Below are 20,662 nucleotides of genomic sequence, written 5' to 3'. Positions count from 1 at the left end.
AAATAAAAGGGTCATTTGCACCTACCCAGGAGAACAGAAAAAGAGGCTTATGCATGGAACTATGAACTCAGTCATGCACAGTGTGCCTTTGAAAAAATTCAATATATGACTTTCCAAGCTGTCCTACTTGTCTGTGATTGCTCCTAGCATTCCTTTTGTCCACCCTGGTGTATTTAAAAGTCATTCAGTGGCTGGCTCTCTTTCCTCTCTTTATTTTACAGCCAATCCATAGATCCCTCTTCCCTCTCACTACACCTACCCTATGGGAAAAAAAAGAAAAACAAAACCCTTGTAACGTACATGCATAGCCATATGCAACAGATTTCCAAATAGTCAGAGTTCTCAAAATGTAAGTCGTCTTCTGCATTTTGATTCAATCAGCTGTCAGGAGGGGGGGTAGCTTGCTCCATCTCGGGTTCTTGGGAATCACTGTATTGTTCGTATGTCTTTCCAAATACAAGTGTTTGTTCTCAGTGGTTTCCTTCCATCACTTCTTATGGCACCGTAGCAACATATTACAGTAACAATGTCATTGCATAGCCTTTAAAGGTTTACAAAGAGTTTTTCTATATGTTCTCTCATTTGATCCCTGTGTGGAATGTGCTATTAGTGTCTCCATTGTACAAATGAGGGAACTGAGGCTGAGGGAATTTAAATAACTTGCCATGGGGCCCAGAGCTGGTGCATGAGGCAGGATTCAGACTACTGTAATTCATTCACCATTCCCCAGGGGATGACACTCATTTAATTTCCAGGGTGAGCTACTAGAAGTACTTATATATCTCTGAATCCTTTTCTTCTTTCTTGGATCTCCCTGAGGAGGAGGTCTAACAGAGGTTTTTCTAGTAAAAGGCCAGGCACATTTTAGGGATAAGGGAAGCGACATTCCTACTAACAGAATATTCATGCAGAAGACTTTCTTCCCAAGTCCCTTCAACGTTTGTCATTTTCCTCATTTGTCACCCAAAGACCCTACTTACTAGAGTGAAAAAAAGTTCAGTTTCACAAAAACTACTGGGGAAATTAAAAAGCAGAAATGAGGGACAAAACTCTATTCCATACCCTATACTGAGATCAACTTCAAATGACCAAAAGGCTCAGATATGAGAGGAGCAAGGGAAAAACTACCTTTCAGATCTATGGAGAGAGGAAGAAGTCATGACCAATCAAGAGCTAAAGAAGAGCGAGCCCAGAAAAAAAAAATGGACAATTCAATAGCATCAAATGCAAAAGGGTTTGCACAAGCAAATCCAGCACAGCTAAGAATAGAGCGCAAGTGTTAACCTGTTCAGGGAGAACTCTCCACCAAGTTTCTCTCTTAAAGGTCTCATTTCTTTGGACAAAATAAGAAACTGATTTAAACTTATAAGAATAAGAACATTCTCCAGTTGATAAGAATAGGTAGTTTTCTCAAGGGAAGAAATCCAAGCTATAGCGCCATATGGAAAAATACTCCAAATCAATAATTAGAAAATGTAAAGGATGGTAGGATGGGAGGGAGGAAGGAAACAAGAATGGAGGGAGGGATACAGGAAAGGGAGAAAGGGAGGGAGGAAGGATAGAAGGTAGGAATGGAGGGAGTGAGGAAGGAGGGAAGGAGGATGGTAGGAAGGAAGAAGGGAGGGGGAAGGAAGGGAGGATGGAAGGATGAAGGAAGGGAGTGAGGATGGAAAGAATGAAGGAAGAGAGGGCAGAAAGAAAGTAGAAGAAGAAAAGACAGGAAGGAAAGAAGGAAGAATGGAGGGGATGAAGGGAGGGAGGGGGAAGGAAGGGAGGAACAGAGGGAGACTTCTCTATCCTCTAAAGCTCCCTCTCTGTTGTTTCCTTGTCTGTAAAATGACAGGATGGTTCAAGATGATGTGTAAGGCATCTTTCAGTTCTGGAGTTCTAGTCTGTGGCAAATGACTTGGTAAATCTAATAAAATAGGAGAAAACTCAAATCCCGGAATCCTAGGATAATCTACAGGTGCATTTGAATTACTACCCACAGATAAAGCAAAGAAACTTGTCTGCATGTAAATTTTTAAAATAGTTTTTTTAAAAGAAAAACTAAAAGGAAATACTAGGTATGCAGGTATATAATATTGAAATTCAAGTTAGTTTTAACATGTGGAAAGTAAACAAAAAAGAGTTGCCCGGGTGGCTGATACAACCTCCGAGCCAATTCTCTCCCACCTTCTTCATCCAAACCTCCTGATTTCACGGTAGAAAGGAAGACAGGACATGCTACCAGTGAATGTAATCCTTCTGCCCCAGTAAGAGTTTTGATTAAAAATGAGGTAAATTATACAACCAGGGAAAACAATTCAAGGGAAAGTTGGCCAAGCTTCTTTGGACAAGATAAAAATCTGTAGTTGACATAGTTATGAATCCAAATCTGGATTTCCAAAGTGTCATCAATCAGTTGGATATTTATATACTTAGTAGTCAATTACGAAGCAGCATAATCTTAAAGTGAGGAAAACCTGGATTCAAGTCCTGCTTTTGAAACATAACGTCTGTAAGGAGTAGCTGGGTAATACAGTGACCAGAGCACCAGGTCTAAAGTTGGGAGAGCCAAGGTTTACATCCAGATTCTTCCTTGTTGTGTCACTTAATCCTTATTGTCTAGCTCTTGCCCTTCCTTGGTCTTAGAACTGATACTAGGAGAGAAAGCAAGGGTTAAAAAAAGAGAAGAAAAGAAGCATGCTGGCTGTGTATCTCTGAGCAAGTCACAGAAGCTCTCTGGGCCCCAGGCAGCTCTCTGTATTAGTGGAAGGCATTTCCCCAAACAGAGGAAATCATAAGTTGGAACCAAAAAAAGGGTTTTTTTACAACTGCTGCCACTGTTGTCTAAGAGAAAACACAATCTGTATCATATAAACCCACGGGGGAAAATGTCCAAAGTAACATGGTCGTGGTTTCCAAATATTTTAAGGCAGGTTTAAAGTCATTCAAAGCCCAGCTGGGGCCTTAAGAGGTCACACACACACACACACACACACACACACACACACAATCAGAAACACATGAAGAAACCAGAAGGGGGTAGCAGAACCCTGCCAACTGCATTCAAATGTCTGTCCGCCGTGTGGTGGGGGTCCTGGATGCTCCAAGCATGACCCAGCTGACTTGAGACAGAAACCATCTCTACTGAGTTGCTTCTCACAAAGCTGAAGCCCAAGAGGGCAAGCATTGCTTGGGGTAAAGTTGAATGAACTGTGAGATAGGAGGACAAATATGAGGAGGCCAGAGAATCAGGAGAAGATTCACATGAACTGATACAGAGCAAAGGAAGTGCAAAAAGAGAAGTGATGGGAAAGATCACTACAATGATGCTGGATCCCATCAAATTAATGCTCTGTTCTAGCCCTGAAGAAGAGATGAGGAAATTCATCCCTCTTCACCTTGGAATGGAGTGGTATGAGGAGAGTGGGGAGAGGAATGTGGACTTTCTCAAATATGGCCATTGTGTCAGCTGATTTTATGCGTTTCTCTTAATTCTGAGACAAGGAAGTTTGTATGGATGGTTGGGGTCAGGGGGGGGGGGCATATGAATATGACATAGAAAGAAAAGTTTTCAACAAAATTTTAATTTGAAAAAACCCAAACAAGGTGCTATTGGGAGTGGGAAGTAGCCATACCTTTCCATGCAAGGGGAGCCACTGATCAAGAGGCTTCTCTAGCTTCCAGGAGTTCATATTGACCTCAGCCTCTCCCAGGAAAGTGTTGCGGCCCAAGCGGCCATGGTGCCAGACAGAAAATTGCAAGAGCCTCTGAGACAGCAGGGATTTGGGGATCTCATACTGTGGAAAAAGAGTGCAGATGTCCAGGATCAAGGGAGAAAGAAATATGGAGCCCTGCCTCCACAGGGCAAGGTATCTAATGCTAGTCACTCCAAGGGAGCCTCAGCCCCAGCAATGCCAAAAGACAATGAGTGACCCCTCCTTTCTGCCCCAACCTGGGTTACTAATTACAAGGGCTTGCCCACCCTTTCCGTTTCTTGGTGCTAAGGCCTCCCTTTATCCCATATCACACAACTACCAGACACTCAAGGGACACCACAATGCAGAACTGGTTCTTTACCTCAGAGTTGGGAGGAAGGCCTCTAAACCTTCAGAAGGGACAGTGAAGGAACGCATTCCCCTAAGAGCCTCTATTTCCCAACTGCCCCAGGTGTCTGGAAAGTTGTCTGAGCAGGTAAGTGTCCTCAGTGTTTGCACAGTCCCTGAGGTGACCCACTCAGACCTGTTTTGATTAAGTCCAGGTGAAATGCCATCTGCCCTGGGGGTGGGGGGTACTCACTCTGAAAATCTCATCAAATATTGGGTTGATAGTGCCCTGTTTGACACCGGTTTTACGCTTCCCCTGTCGGGACTTGTCAGGTAGGAGGTAAATCTTCACATACCTGGAGAACATTGCAAATGCAAGTTGCGTCACTGAGTCTCTTCCAGACCCCCCTATCTACTGCTCTTCCCACTCCTGATACACTCCAAGCATGAAATGTCCCTCTAATGTTCCACCAGCATACCCTGATATCCGAACCCTTTGACCTGTAGCCCTCAGCATTCTCTACTTCTCCCTCTTCAGCCCCCTAGCTCTTCAGAGGCTCTCCCCAGGCCAAAGCACCCTATATACCCTCTCAGAGTGTCAGGTTTGAGAAGCACTTACGGGTTTGAGCGCTTCTTGATGTCATCAGCAAATGCCAGTTGGCGGCACTCTTTCACATGAACCAGCAGGGTCTGTGAGGACAGCTCATACAGCAAGGAGATGGCAATCTCCCCCGTTATCAAGATGTTGCTGACTTCCCCAGCCTCACTGTAGATGCTGGCTGTGCTGCCCATCGTGCTCTAGAGAGAATAAAGTTCTTGTCTAGGGAGTCTCAATGCCCTTCCACAGGTCTGTCTAGGCCAGTGATGGTGAACCTTTTAGAGGGGTGGGTGTCTGTGGAGAGCAGTCGGCCCCGCTTCCCTCTGACTTTCTAGTAATGAACTCTGGCAAACTCTGTGCTGGGGCAATAGCATGCATGCCCACAGAGAGAGCTCTGAGTGCCCCCTCTGACACATGTGCCATAGGTTTGCCACCACAGGTCTAGACCAACTCCAGAAAGCTCGGCAGTAAACCTTGCCAAGAACGAGGAACAGAGTATGCTAGGTAAGTCACTCAGAAAGAAAGACTTTAGAGGGGTCAGTGAACCTGGATGGAAAAAAATCACCTCTCCATTTCCACCATCTTCTAACTAAAAATCAATCATTTCCTTCAATGACTTCAGAACATTCTAAAATGTCAGTTAAGCCCTTTATAGATGACGTAGGCTCTTGGCTATTTAGAGAATTCTAGATTTAGAAATTAATGCAACCTCAGTAGTCATATTATTCAATTCCTTCCTTTTATAGATGAAGAAACTGAGACTCAGAGAAGCTTCAAAACTTGTTCAAGGTCTCACAGGGGGAAAACGGGAAGCGCCAAACCTTAATGCAAGAGCTCTCTGTGCCCACCCATCCTGTGCCCCAATCCTGTATGTGCCCCTGTAGAGCCTCACACAGTGGGAGTGGGGGTGGAGGGAGGTCCACTCAACCCACAGAAGGCCTTCCTATACATCTCTTAACATCATGTGGAAAGTATGGAAGATGTGACATCCATTGCTGTCCTTTTCCTAGTAGGCTTCTGTGCATTTCATTATTTACCCATCATTTGCTTTGGCTATGTGGTGGGAGAGGGGGTGGGAAGCAGAGAGAAGAAATGAAGTTCAAACTACTTGGTTTCTGCTACATGCCAGGCATAGGCCAAAACGGCAGCCTACTGCTGCTAAGCCTCTTTGAGCTTAGGTGAGCCATTCATTAGAAAACCAAAACAGACTGCTGTCTAAATGGTATTTTCTTGCCTTGTAGAGCCTGCCAGAGCTTGTCGTCCTTGGCATAGCCCATGAGAATTCACAGTCCCCTCCGTGCTACAAGTTCCCAAAGGCCAGGCCTAGGAAGGTGATTTCCCTCTTCCTGGAGTACAGTTCTGAAACCAAACCAACTCACCAAGGAAGAGCCACTACGCACACTACTTCTTGCAGTCTTCTGCCGATGGATCTCTACCAGGCTATCAATGTCTTCTTCCTCCTCCTCTTCCTCCTCCTCTTCCTAGAAGTATAAAGATGCCTGTCAGGCTCAGGGATGGTGGAAAGGTTCCAGAGTATCAGTTTCTTCTCTAAAGAAACCTCTGTCATCACAAAGCTGTGCCATTCCTATATACACACTTCATTTGCATCACAGTTACTAAAGAGGTCACCTCTTCAGGACTCTCAGGCTTCCAAGGGGAAGAAAGAAAAGGCAATACAATTCAACAAGTATTTGTTAAATTCCTAGACTATGCCACGTGCCAAGTCTGGCAGTAGGTGATGGGGACAGAAAAACAAAAAGCCATCTCAGGTTTTTTTCTGAGACCACTGATCACCCAATCAGTCATTTCCGGATCTCTCTCTACTCCTCAACCTATGAGGTCTTTAAACTGAAACTGCCATGTTTCTCATCATACCTCAGAATCATGATATCTCACGACATGGTAATATTCCATTACATGAAGGCTATTCCCCAGGCAAAAGGGCACCCACTCACTTTCCAGTTTTTTACTCCTTCTAAGTACAACTCTCTGTTTTCCTTGGAGATGTGGGAAACTAGGGGTGCAGAATGTTGCCCTCGGGCATGGCCACTGTTGCCAGGCAGCTCTGCTTAACTATTTTTCTCTGTTGTACAAAGGTGCCATACCCCTAAGTGACCATAATTATAAAAAAGAAGGCTTCAGTAAAACAAGAAAGCGGGGGGGGGGGAGGGGGGAGGACAGAATCTCTACCTCTGACGATATTTCAAACAACCAACATGTATTTGAGGTAAGTATTGTACCATGTACTGTGGGAGACAGATGAGTCACAGAAAATACAATTCCAGATCTCAATGATTTGGGCTCCTGTTGAAGAGGCAAGACTATCGACACCTAGATAGATATACAGCATAATAGATTCCATTTAATCACAGACAGAACTGGAAGGAAATCTAGAAATCATCAAGTCCATTCTTTCTTCCTTTTACAGATGAGGAAACTGAGGCCACAAAAGTGAAAATGTCTTCTTGCAGAGACAGGATTTGAACCCAGTGCTTTTCCCACTGGACTCTGACACAGAATCAAGCTTGAGGTTGAGTACTCAAGACCAAGTGCTGTCCCTGAAGGCAAAGATTATTATTGCCTAGGAGGTCAGAGAAGGTCGGAGCTAGAGGCAGAAGACAGGTGGTTGGTTCCAAAGGAACCCCCAAAAACAGGAGACAAGATGTTCGAATAGAAAATGAGAATAATATATGAGCCGATGTATGATTCATCATGAGATTAGTGCATCTGTGGCAAGAGGAATAAGAAGCTGGTTTTCCCTCTGATGTCTCAAGCATACACGAAGCTGTCTCACACATGCAAATTGGTAACTGGACTTTGGAGATTTGCAAGAACAGAGAGCTGGGTTTTCCCTTTCATTGAAGATTAATAAGTCTAGGAAATCTGAGAAGTCTGAGCTTACCCAGTACTAATTGCTAAAGGTCAACTCCACATGCAAAACAAAAACCCAAATGTCTCCTAGCAGGCATAAAAAACTGGAAACCAAGCAGGTGCCCAGCGACTGGGGAATGGCCTTTTACTGTGTTGTGAGATACCATGATTCTGAGGCACGATGGGAAACAGGGCAGTTTAAGTTTAAAGACTTAGTAGAGAGAGATCTGGAAATGGCTAGATAGATGATAGATGGTTTTGATAAAGCTTGAGGTCGGGTTTTTTGTTTTCACATTCCCAATCCCTCTCACCAGGCTTGGCACGTAGCCTACAAGAGGAATTTAATCAGTGCTTGTTGAATCCTATCGATGTGCCTGCCTTCCCAGAGCTTATCCAACAATATTGTGTCCTTGTCATTTCTGCTAATTTTCTGCGCATGAGATGAAGCGTAAAAGTTGTTTTCATTTTCATTTGTATTTTAGAGGCGATTGACGTCATTTCTACAAGGTTTGCCATTCTTTTGGAAACTGTCTTCAGAATCTGACTACGAATACGATCAGGGAATGGCCTCGGGGCAGATATTTTCATAAACTCCCAAGATACCACAAATAGGAAACTTTGAACTGTAACGTTTCCTATAAATCCTTCCTTCCACATTGATCAGATGCATGCAAAAGTGTTTAAAATGTTATTCAACTAAACTTGTCAATGTTGTCTGCCATGACGAATGGTTATTTTGTTAAACATTCTCTCCCTAATCATGGCACTTCCTCTAGTCTCCTCGATTTTTTCAGATGGGCTGTGAATGCTTATATTTACGTATTCACATGCAATTGAAGTTTACTGTGCCATATGCCATGAAGCTCTGGTGTACATTTCATTTCTGCCAAAGGGTTTCCTAGGTTTTCTAGTGATTTTTGTTGAAAGAAGAGAATATCCCCCTATCTTCTTGGGTTTAGTAAATACCCAGACACTATGTTCGATGGCTTCTAGGCCTCTTTCAACTGAACTAATTCAAGTTTTTAACCAGCAACAAAGACTTTTGATGCTAACTATCTTACAATTCATAGGCAGGTGGGTGGCAAAGTAGCTAGAGCACCAGGCCAGGAGCCAGGAAAGACTCATCTTCCCAAGTTCAAGTCTAGCCTCAGATATTTACTAGCTGTGTGGCCCTGGGCAAATCACTTAACCCTGTCTGCCTCAGCTTCCTCATCTCTAAAAGGATCTGAAGAAGGAAATGGCAGACCAGTTGGCCAAGAATACCCCAAATGAGGTCAGGAAGACTTAGACGTGATTGAAACGAGAAAGCCACAACAAAGAAAAATGTCACATAGTTGTTGACCTACTGCAGAAGGGCTCTTACCATGTCTGCAATGAGGCCTGGGACAGACCTGCTTCTATCTCCCAAGGAACCATCGCCAGGTCTTAAGTCTCCTGGGCGAAGATCCATGACAGACTTAGTATACTCTGAAGAAGAGACCAAAAGTCCAAATCAAAAAAGAATCCTACTATGCTCTAAGCTGCTCCAAGTCCTGCCCCACGCCCCCCATTCTGGAAGAGCCAAGAAGGAGGAGAAGGAGATTTACCTGAAGGCCTCAGTGCTCTCCTGGGATTCTTCTTGAATATTGTTTCAGTCTCATCTGCAGATCCCCCACTCAGAGCCCCAGGCTGCACCTCCTAGGAAGGAGTGGGAATAGGCACTGAGTTTATGGAAGAAGAGATATAGCTATATGGCTAATATGGAAATCTGTTTTGCAGAACTTCACATGAATAATCAGTACCATATTGCTTAGTTTCTCAAGGGGTAGAAGAGGAAGAGAAATTAGAATGCAAAATTTAGAAAAGTGGACATACAAATAATTGTGGAGTGTAACGAGAAAAATATGAAAATAAAGAAATAATTATTTTTCAAAAGGAGGGAGGACAGCTCTTCAAAGCCAGTGCGTGAAACTCCTACTTGAAGGAACAAATTCTGTTTATTCAAGTTGGTTAAAACCTTTATTAAGGAAAACACACTGAATAATGTTCCAATAGCAATTCTCACATCCAGAACTTGAGAAATGGAGAACAATGATCTAGAATTTTCAGAATTTGCACCAAAGAGCTTTTGATTGAACCATGAACCAAAGTTTGAACACACATATAGAAACACGCATGTGCACACACACACATCCATGTATAGCTTTAAACCAGAATGAAAACCTTTGTATTTTCTAGACCCACTGAACTGGATTGTCAACTGGATTTCCTACATAAACAGCAAAATGAATCCCTCCCTGGAACTGTGGGTATTCGCCCAGGTTTATCAGAGTCAAACCTCAACTTACATTGTCTGCTTCGGCCTTGTTGGTGATAGGCATAAAACTGCTGCACTCTGGACCTTCCAAGCTCCTCTTGCTTTCTCGGAAGGCTCCAATTTTCTCCAGAGGGTTTCTCCAAGAGACAGAGAGACATGTTAAAAGCACAGTCCTGCCAACCCCAAGAGGAAACAAAGCTCTGGGAACTCTGTGGTCGCTGGCCTGGGGCCATAGGTAGAGTCAGACCCAAACTCTGTGACAAGGAAATCACTTTTAAAAGACTGATATATATTAATTTAAGGTCGCCAAGGAATTCAGCTATGTAATTCCTAAATGAAAACTCAAGTCAGCCGTCAACCTTTTATGGAGTTTTAATTACAAACAGGAGGAAGAAAGGAATTAGAGACAGAGAGATAGAGGTAGAGAGAAAGGGGAGAGAAGGGAATAGGGCTTAAATACCCCTTCTGTTTAGGCTGGGCCAAAAGGCCCAAGCCCTTAGATAGCTGGGGCAAAGAAAGGAGATCAGTCCCTATTACTCACGTGACCAAAATGGAGAAACAGTCTCAGAGCCCCCACCTTCAGCTTCCTTCAGAGCAAGCTTCTCAGAGCACACTGCAACCACTCCGACAAACTCCTAAAACCACCCCCCTGAGTCTTCAGACCCCTCTCTCTTTAAGGAAACCATCCAAGTTGCCTCCCCTCAGTTCTCCCATCTACCAATCACTGTCCATCAATTTCCCTGTGCCAATGGAGGCTCTAGCTTAACCCAGGACCGCCCAGAGGTCTCTGGCTTTGCACATGTCTGTTGAAGGTCATATTTTCAAATAATTAAATCTTTGATCCTTTGCTACAGCCCTTCCTAAATCCTGTTAACCTGAGTAGGGTAGAGATTGGAATAATTAAATTTTGATCTATGCTGCAGCCCTTCCTCAATCCTGTTAGGACTGAGTAGGGTGGAGATTGATTCCAAGTATCTCCATTGTATCAATTCCAAAATCAATCATGACTCAAAGAAATTCCTGTTCTATGCTTAAGCATAGGTCAAAGTCCTTTCCATTGTTCAGCAAAAGGTTTCTGTCCTAAAGTAATCTTAAGAAGGGAGGAGGGGGAAACTCTCATGCCAATGGGGTTCACATTCCAATAGCCAAGACCCACTATCAATAGGAAATTTTTCAAGTATGAAATTTCCCAATGGTGAAATTTCCAACATTTATAAGTCTAAGAAATTTTGAGGTTTACAACTCTGAGCTTCCAACTATATTTGAGGTAAGGGAACACAGAAGGCTAATTTCTAAAAAGCACCCTGTCTAGTATGCAAATCCACATAGGCACTCAGCATTCCTCAGGGGAAGCTGGGCTTCTCACTGTTTGGGATGCAGCTCCAACTCCTGGCTCCCAGAAAACTAACATATTCCAGATGCCGTGAGTTCCGAGCTTACTTACTGGGTCTCAGAGAAGAAATATGACTGGAAGGGTCAAAAAAATGATGCAGTGGCCAGAGATTGTAAGACAAGTCTAGCAAGTGAGGCTGGCCCAGTAAAGGAAAAGGAAGCCTATGTTCTGAAGCTGAGATGGAGAGGAGGCTTGCTAAGAATTCAGAAGCTTTGTGTGGATGTGTGTGCACACTCAGAAGAGGGAGGCATTGCTCTCACCTCCAAGTGTCGCCTACAGCACTGACTTGGCTATCTTCCACGCTCGTGCTCTCAGGCTCCAGAGAATCCTTTCCATCTCTGGATTCTGAAGTATCAGATGACAAGCTACAAGAGAAAAAAACCCAAATAAATGAGTGCTTGGCAGGAATCTGACTGTCCCAAGTAGAGGTCACCCCTTTCATCATGAGGCTTGGCCCAAACTCAAAGGAAGGAAGTTTCCCACTGCTTCATTGGCTGACAAGTCAAGTCCCTTGTCATCTCTTACCCATAAAAGAAAAGAGTGCTTCTTTGGGACTCTTGCCTGGGGGTGAAGGAAAAGGGGATGGCAGAATTATCACTTTTCAATGGTAAGTTTCAGATATGGGAAAATTCTCCAGTACCAGATGAGATGCAGCTGAATTCCCAGGTACAAGGGGCAGCAAAAGCCATCAGAAGAGGGTTAATTCCTTTATAGCCAATAATAGGCAAAGACCTTCCTTTTGGGTCTAGTGTGGTACCACTAAACCACTCATTTTCCCCACTCCTAAGAAAGGAAAAAGATACAACTATCTGCATGGTAAGAATGAGGAGACCTGCATGCTAGATCCAGCTCTACCCTGAGCAAATCATTTAACTTCTTGGTACTTCGGTCTACTCTTCTGAAAAATTAGGGAGTCACACTTGTTGATCAGTCATCCAGTCACATCTACCTCTTCCTGACCTCTTAGACTCTAGTCTACCAGTGCTGTTCATGGTGTCTTTGTGGCAAAGATACCGAAGTGGTTTGCCATTTCCTTCATCAGTGGATTAAGGCAAATAGAGGTTAAGTGACTTGCCCAGGTTTATACAACCAGTAAGTGTCTGTGGCCAGATTTGAACTTAGTTCTTCCTGATTGCAAGTTCCCCTAGATCAAAGGTCTTTTCCAACTAATTAACATTCTAGGATGCTATCATTCTAAGGATGCTCAGAGAGGGAAGTATTAGGTTGGTGTAGAATTAGCCAAATGGAAACAGAGGTACAAAAATTCACTCAAGAAAATCATCCATTAAAAATTAGAATTGGGCAAGTGGATGCTAATGATGCCATGAGACATAAAGAAGTAATCAGAGTCAAAAGGATGGAAAAAAATTGAAGAAAACCATGAAATATCTCATTAGAAAAATAACTGACCTGGAAAATAAATCCAGGAGAGATAATCTAGAAATTACTAGACTACCTGAAAGCTATGATAAAAAAGGACTTAAGGCATCATCTTTCAAGAAATTATCAAAGAAAACTGCCCTAATATTCTAGAACCAAAGGGCAAAATAGAAATGGAAAGAATCTACCAATCACCTCCTGAAAGAGATCCCCAGAGGATAATTCCCAGGAATATTATAGCCAGATTCCAGAACTCTCAGGTCAAGGAGAAAATATTGCAAACAGCCAAAGAAGAAACAATTCAAATATTGTGAAACCACAGTCAGGATAACTCAAGATTTAGGAGGTTCACCATTAAAATATCAGAGGGCATGGAATATAGTATTACAGAGGGTTAAAGGAGGTATAACAGGAATCACTTACCTGGCAAAACTGAGCATAATACTTCAGGTGGAAAAATGAGGATTCAATAAAATAGGTTTTCAAACATCACTGATGAAAAGATCTGAGCTGAGTTTGAAATTTTGACTCTCAAATACAAGACTCAAGGGAATCATAAAAAGGTAGCCATGAAAGAGTAATCAAAATGCATTCAATAAGGTTAAATTGTGTACATCCATACATGAGGAAGTGATTCTTGAAACTCCAAAAAACTTTGTCATTATTAGGGCATTATCTAGACAGAGGGCAAGGATGTAAGTTGAATATGATGGAATGATATAAAAAAATAAAATTAAGGCATGACAAAGGAATGTAATGAGAGAAGGGGAAGGAAAAAACAGACTGGGGTATATTATGAGACATGAACAAGCTTTTACAGTGGAGATGAAGATGGAGGGGAAGCGTGTGAACCCTATTCATTGGAATTGGCTCAATGAGAGAACATATACAATCAAATGGGTATAGACATCTATCTTACTCTACAGGAAAGTAGGAGGGGAAAGGGGTAAGAGAATGGGGTTGGGACTGAGAGAAAAGAAGGCAAATTAGAGGACCTGGAGGTCAAAATTTAAACAGGGGTAAGTAGGATGGAAAGTAATACAAAGTAATCATAATGGTGCAAAAATTCTTTACAAATCTCTCTGATAAGGGTCTAGTTTCTCAAACACATCAAGAAATTAGTTGAACATATAGGTATACATTAGTTGGTGAATGGTCTGGGGATATAAATAGGCAGTTCTCAGACAAAGAACTTAAAGCTCTCTGGAATTATGCAAAGGAATGCTCTGGGTCATTATTGGTTGCAGAGATGCAGATTAAGGTGGTTCTGAGGTATCACCCCACACCTTTCCAATTGGCTATTAGGACATAAAAGGAAAATGACAAAACTTAGAGGAGATATAGGAAAGTTGAGACACGAATGCCCTATTGGGGGAGTTGTGAACTGATTCAATCATTCTACAGAGCAATTTGGACCTAGGCCTCTGAAGAGTGAATCAAATTTTCTTTGTCTTTCTTTGTCAGCAATTTTAAAATTAATCAATCAAAAACTTAAACACCCCTACTTAACACTAAGTAAGAGAGTTCTGCAAGTCACTTACTAAAGTGAGTGACAACTCCAGAGGCCACTGCCCTGCCCCTGGGCAGTGCTAGGCAAATTGGAAGACAGCAATTGGTTCCCAAAATGTGGAAGAAGGGACGGGAAGTGATGTGGAAAAAAGGACTATAAAAAGTCCTAAACTTCCTATTGAGGGGATCTTCGGATCTTCTCCTTTGGTCTTCGGTGTTGGAGGACTTTGCCTTCAGACTTGGCCTTTGGTCTTTTCCTTTGGAGTTCATCTTGGGTGGGTGAGTAGCTGGCCTTCCTTTCCTGGCTTCTGGAGAGATTGGTTCCAGATATCCCTGCTGTGGCTTTGGAGGAGGCTGAGTTGGTGGAACTCTAACTGAAGATAACATCAGACCAGGGGAAGCCCCTGCAGGGCTGAGTCTCACCTCACCAGAGACAGACTAGTAGGCTTGTTAAAACATGTCTCTTTAGCTACCTTTTCCATTTTCACTCTTTCTACCTCCTTGCAAAAAAAGCTACTAAAAGTAATTTTTTTACCTAAGTTATAATATCTTTAAATCAGCAACCACAATATTACTTTAGAATTCTCATATTTAACATAAAACCTAAATTTAATTTCTTACAGCCCAAAGGGCTATAAAACCAGAATATATCCATTAACCCAGTAATACAATTACTAGGTTTGTATCTCAAAGAGATTAAAAAACAAAAAGGGGACTTTCCGTCTAAATGCCGGATGCTTCCTCTCCTCAGACCCACCAATATAGACTACCTCAAAAGACCCAAAAAAACCATTTTCATAAGAACGAATGGACTCTACAGTAGGGCGCAGCATTGAAGGTACATGGGATTTGGGCATTTCCACACTATAAGGGGGTGAAAAAGCTCCCACCCAAACATGAGCTGATCTACCCTGCCCCATCCCACCTATGGAGCTAGAGTCAGAGCCAGCGTGGGCCAGAATCATCGAGTGAGCGAGGAGCACCTCTGGAATGAGCTAGGGGCGACTCTAGGTCTTGGGAGCTGACTAAGACCACCAAGGACCTACCCCTGAGAGCAGTTACACCTGAAACCCCATCGGGCCGGGAAGCACAGACCATGGGCACCCCTGGGAAGGTAGTACAGCTGCAGAGATTCGAGAGCTTGCCTCAGGCAAAATCCTTGCTCCTTAACTCCATACACAGAGAACCTGCCCAGCTCACTCATATTTCTGAATAAAAAGGGAAGGTATATCTTCCACAGTGATGGATGATTATGCACAGAAGCCCCAAACCCCTTCCAAAAAAAGCAAAAAAAAAAAAAAGGCAGTGACCCTCGAAAATTTTTATGGAGGAAAACCCGAGGCTACGGAGGATATACAGGAGGAAATTCAAGCAAAAACAAAACCTTCTTAAAAAATGGAAATTGTCCACAAGCTCTGGAAGAATTTAAATTGGAGCTTATCAAAAATATGGAAGACTTCTGGCAAGTGGGAAATGGTTCAAAAAGAAAATCAAAAAATTGTAGCAGAAAACCAAAAAATTACAGCTGAAAATCAAAAGGTTAAAACAGAAAACCAGGCCTTAAGGACCAGAATTGAACAACTGGAAACCAATGATCTTGTAAAACAACAAGAATTAATAAAGCAAACTCAAAAGACTGACAAATTAGAAGAAAACATAAAATATTTCATTGACAAAGCGACAGATCAGGAAAACAGAAGAAGGAGAAACAATTTGAGAATCATTGGTCTACCTGAAAATTCAGAAATAAACAGAACTTTTGACATCATACTACAAGAAATCATCCAAGAAAACTGCCCTGATGTTCTTGAACAAGGGGGAAAAAATGACATTGAAAGAGTTCATAGAACACCCTCTATACTAAATCCCCAAAAGACAACTCCCAGGAATGTAATTGCCAAACTCCAGAGCTTTCAAACTAAGGAGAAAATTCTACAAGAAGCCAAAAAGAGACAATTCAGATACCAAGGAGCACCAATCAGGATCACACAAGTCCTGGCAGCTTCCACACTAAAGGACCGCAAGGCCTGGAACACGATATTCAGAAAGGCAAGTGAATTGGGTCTTCAACCAAGAATCACCTGTCCATCAAAACTGACTATATACTTCCAGGGGAAAGTATGGGCATTCAACAAAATAAAAGATTTCCAAATATTTGTAAAGAAAAGACCAGAACTAAGTGGAAAGTTTGATATCCAAGCACAAAGATCAAAAGAAACATGAAAAGGTAAATAAGAAAAAGAGGGAAATGGAGAAAAATGGTTTTTTTATTCAAACTCTCTTCTTTAAGGGCTACAATTAGATCAAATTATATATATTAATATATGGGGAAAATGTTATTTGTCACTCTCAAAACCTATATTCATTAGAATTATAATTAGAAGAATCACTCATAGGAAAAGATTGGGGCATTAAGGGCTAAAAGATGATATGCAAAAAAAGGTAGGGGTAATCAAAGAGGATACCAAGAGATACTTGAAGAAATAAAATAAATGGAATAATCTCTTTCACACAGAGATACACATGGGAAGGGGAGGGGAAGAATTCTCTTATAAGAAGGAGAGGAAGAGAGTGCTAATAGATAATACTTAAAACTTACTCTCAGTGAAATCAACTCTGAAAGGGAAGAGCATCTAGATCCATTGGGATCTTGATTTCTATCTTGTCCTACAGGGTAAAGGAGAAGGTAAAACTAAGGAGGGCAGGGGGAGGGAATACAAAAAGGGAGGGAAGGAGAGGGGGGAGGGAAATTAACAGACTCTATAAAAAAACAAGAAGGGAACAAAAAGGGAGGGACCAGAAAGGGAAGCATATCAAGGGAGGGGATTAGGGGGATTGATTAAAAGTAAACCACTGGATTAAAAGGATATAGCAAAAGAAGAAAGGACAGAACTAGGAGAGGATATCAAAATGCTAGGGAATTCACAAGTGATAATCATAACTTTAAACGTGAATGGACGGCACTCACCCATAAAATGTAGATGAATAGGAGAGTGGATTAGAATCCAAAACCCTACCATATGTTGTCTACAAGAAACACACCTGAAGCAGGTAGATACTCACAAGGTCAGAATTAAGGGTTGGAGCAAGACCTATTGGGCCTCAACTGATAGAAAGAAGGCAGGAGTTGCAATCATGATATCTGACAAAGCCAAAATAAAAATTGACCTGATTAAAAGGGATAGGGAAGGTAAATACATCCTGATAAAAGGGAGTATAGACAATGAGGAAATATCACTAATCAACATGGATGTGCCAAAAAGTAAAGCACCCAAATTTCTAATGGAAAAACAAGTAGAATTGAAGGAGGAAATAGATAGTAAAACTATACTAGTGGGAGACCTGAACCTACCACTATCAAATTAAATCAAATCAAAAAAATAAATAAGAAAGAGGCAAAAGAGGTGAATTAAATCTTAGAAAAATTAGAGTTAATAGATATATGTAGAAAAATAAATAGGGACAAAAAGGAATACACCTTCTTTTAAGCAGCACATGGTACATTCACAAAGATTGACCATATACTAGGTCATAAAAACATGGCGTACAAATGCAGAAAAGCAGAAATAATAAATGCAACCTTTTCAGAACATAAGGCAATAAAAATAATTACCAGTAAGGGTACATGGAGAGCCAAATCAAAAATTAATTGGAAATTAAACAATGATTCTCCAAAATTGGTTAGTTAGAGAACAAATCATAGAAACAATAATTTCACTGAAGAAAATGACAATGATGAGACATCCTTTCAAACTCTATGGGATGCAGCCAAAGCAGTAGTCAGGGGAAAATTTATATCCTTGAGTTCATATATTAACAAATTATGGAGGGCAGAGGTCAATGAATTGGACGTGCAAATCAAAAAACTTGAAAGCGAACAAATTAAAAACCCCCAGAAGAAAATCAAATTAGAGATCCTAAAAATTAAGGGATAAATTAATAAAATCAAAAGTGATAGAACTATTGAACTAATAAATAAGACTAGAAGCTGGTGTTTTGAAGAAACAAACAAAATAGACAAAGTACTGGTCAATCTAATAAAAAAAAAGGAAGAAAGAAAATCAAATTAACAGTATCATAGATGAAAAGGGAGAACTCACCTCCAATAAAGAGGAAATTAAGGCAATCATTAAAAGATATTTTACCCAATTATATGGCAATAAACATGCCAATCTAGGTGATATGGATGAATATTTACAAAAATATAAATTGCCTAGATTAACAGAAGAAGAAATAGAATTCTTAAATAATCCCATATCAGAAAAAGAAATCGAACAGGCCATCAAAGAACTCCCTAAGAAAAAATCCCCAGGGCCTGATGGATTCACCAGTGAATGCTATCAAATATTCAAAGAACAGCTAATCCCAATACTATACAAACTATTTGACATAATAAACAAAGAGGGAGTGCTACCAAATTCCTTTTATGACACAAATATGGTACTGATTCCAAAGCCAGGCAGAACAAAAATGGAGAAAGAAAACTACAGACCAATCTCCTTAGTGAACATAGATGCAAAAATCTTAAATGGGATACTAGCAAAAAGACTCCAGAAAGTGATCAGGAGGGTTATTCACTATGATCAGGTGGGATTTATACCAGGAATGCAAGGATGGTTCAATATCAGGAAAACCATCCACATAATTTACCATATCAATAAGCAAACCAACAAAAATCACATGATTATCTCAATAGATGCAGAAAAAGCCTTTGACAAAATACAACACTAATTCCTATTAAAAACACTAGAAAGCATAAGAACAGAAGGGTCTTTCCTAAAAATAATAAACAGTATCTATCTAAAACCATCAGCAAACATCATCTGCAATGGGGATAAACTAGAAGCCTTCCCAATAAGATCAGAGTGAAACAAAGATGCCCATTATCACCTCTATTATTTAACTTTGTACTAGATACACTCGCAGTAGCAATTAGAGAAGAAAAAGAAATTGAAAGTATTAAAATGGGCAATGAGGAGACCAAGCTATCACTCTTTGTGGATGATCTTATTGTCTACTTAAAGAATCCTAGAGAATCCACTAAAAAAAAAAAGCTAGTTGAAATAATCAACAACTTTAGCAAAGTTGCAGGATACAAAATAAACCCACATCAGTCATCAGTATTTCTATTTATCTCCAACACATCTCAGCAGCAGGAATTAGAAAGAGAAATTCCATTCAAAATCACCCTAGACAATATAAAATACCTAGGAATCTATCTGCTGAGACAAACACAGGAACTATATGAACACAACTACAAAACACTTTCCACACAACTAAAACTAGATCTGAGCAATTGGAAAAACATTAACTGCTCATGGGTAGGATGAGCTAACATAATAAAAATGACCATCCTACCCAAACTTATCTATTTATTTAGTGCCATACTCATCGAACTTCCAAAAAACTTTTTTTACTGAATTAGAAAAAAATATAACAAAGTTCATTTGGAAGAAAAAAAGATCAAGGATATCCAGGGAAATAGTGAAAAAAAATACAAAGGAAGGGGGCCTTGCAGTACCAGATCTTAAACTATACTATAAAGCAGTGGTCATCAAAGCAATATGGTACTGGCTAAGAGACAGAAATGAGGATCAGTGGAATAGACTTAGGGTAATTGACCTCAGCAAAACAGTCTATGACAAGCCCAGAGATCCTAGCTTTTGGGACCAAAATCCACTATTTGATAAAAACTGCTGGGAAAATTGGAAGACAGTGTGGGGGTGATTAGGATTGGATCAACATCTCACACCCTACATCAAGATAAACTCAGAATGGGTGAATGGCTTGAACATAAAGAGGGAAACTATAAGTAAATTATGTGAACACCAAATAGTATACATGTCAGACCTTTGGGAAGGGAAAGATTTTAAAACCAAGCAAGACTTAGAAAGAGTCATGAAATGTAAAATAAATAATTTTGATTACATCAAATTAAAAAGTTTTTGTACAAACAAAACCAATGCAATCAAATTGAGAAGGGAAGCAACAAATTGGGAAACAATCTTCATAACAAAAACCTCTGACAAAGTTCTAATTACTCAAATTTACAAAGAGCCAAATCAATTGTACAAAAAAATCAAGCCATTCTCCAATTGAAAAATGGGCAAGGGACATGAATAGGCAATTTTCAGTCAAAGAAATCAAAACCGTTAATAAGCACATGAAAAAGTGCTCTAAATCTCTTATAAGCAGAGAGATGCCAATCAAAACAACTCTGAGGTATCACCTCATACCTAGCAGATTGGCTAACATGACAGTAAAGGAAAGTCATGAATGCTGGAGGGTATGTGGCAACGTAGGGACATTAATTCATTGCTAGTGGAGTTGTGAATTGATCCAGCCATTCTGGAGGGCAATTTGGAACTATGCCCAAAGGGAGCTAAAAGACTGTCTGCCCTTTGATCCAGCCATAGCACTGCTGGGTCTGTACCCCAAAGAGATAATGGACAAAAAGACTTGTACAAAAATATTCATAGCTGCGCTCTTTGTGGTGGCAAAAAATTGGACAATGAGGGGATGCCCTTCAATTGGGGAATGGCTAAACACATTATTGTATCTGTTGGTGATGGAATACTATGGTG

The 20,662-nt window shown here is 40.9% G+C and overlaps 1 protein-coding gene across 2 annotated transcripts in view; it reads right to left on the bottom strand.

The window, feature by feature from the left end:
* SYTL4 (synaptotagmin like 4) overlaps window positions 1-20,662 on the bottom strand; it is a 50,613-nt gene that overhangs the window by 6,304 nt on the left and 23,647 nt on the right. For both annotated transcript variants that reach the window (XM_007507791.3, XM_007507793.3), the window contains 8 exons: window positions 11,450-11,554; window positions 9,828-9,933; window positions 9,087-9,177; window positions 8,864-8,967; window positions 6,009-6,110; window positions 4,651-4,829; window positions 4,285-4,387; window positions 3,624-3,785 (listed from right to left, as the gene is read on the bottom strand). In XM_007507791.3, the coding sequence (XP_007507853.1) occupies window positions 3,624-3,785; window positions 4,285-4,387; window positions 4,651-4,829; window positions 6,009-6,110; window positions 8,864-8,967; window positions 9,087-9,177; window positions 9,828-9,933; window positions 11,450-11,554 (952 nt within the window). The remainder of the gene's footprint in view (window positions 1-3,623; window positions 3,786-4,284; window positions 4,388-4,650; window positions 4,830-6,008; window positions 6,111-8,863; window positions 8,968-9,086; window positions 9,178-9,827; window positions 9,934-11,449; window positions 11,555-20,662) is intronic.

Source organism: Monodelphis domestica, chromosome X, assembly GCF_027887165.1.
Source record: "Monodelphis domestica isolate mMonDom1 chromosome X, mMonDom1.pri, whole genome shotgun sequence".
Taxonomy (NCBI): Eukaryota; Metazoa; Chordata; class Mammalia; order Didelphimorphia; family Didelphidae; genus Monodelphis; species Monodelphis domestica.
Note: the sequence above shows the minus strand (reverse complement) of the source record. Positions and strands in the feature narration are given on the sequence as shown.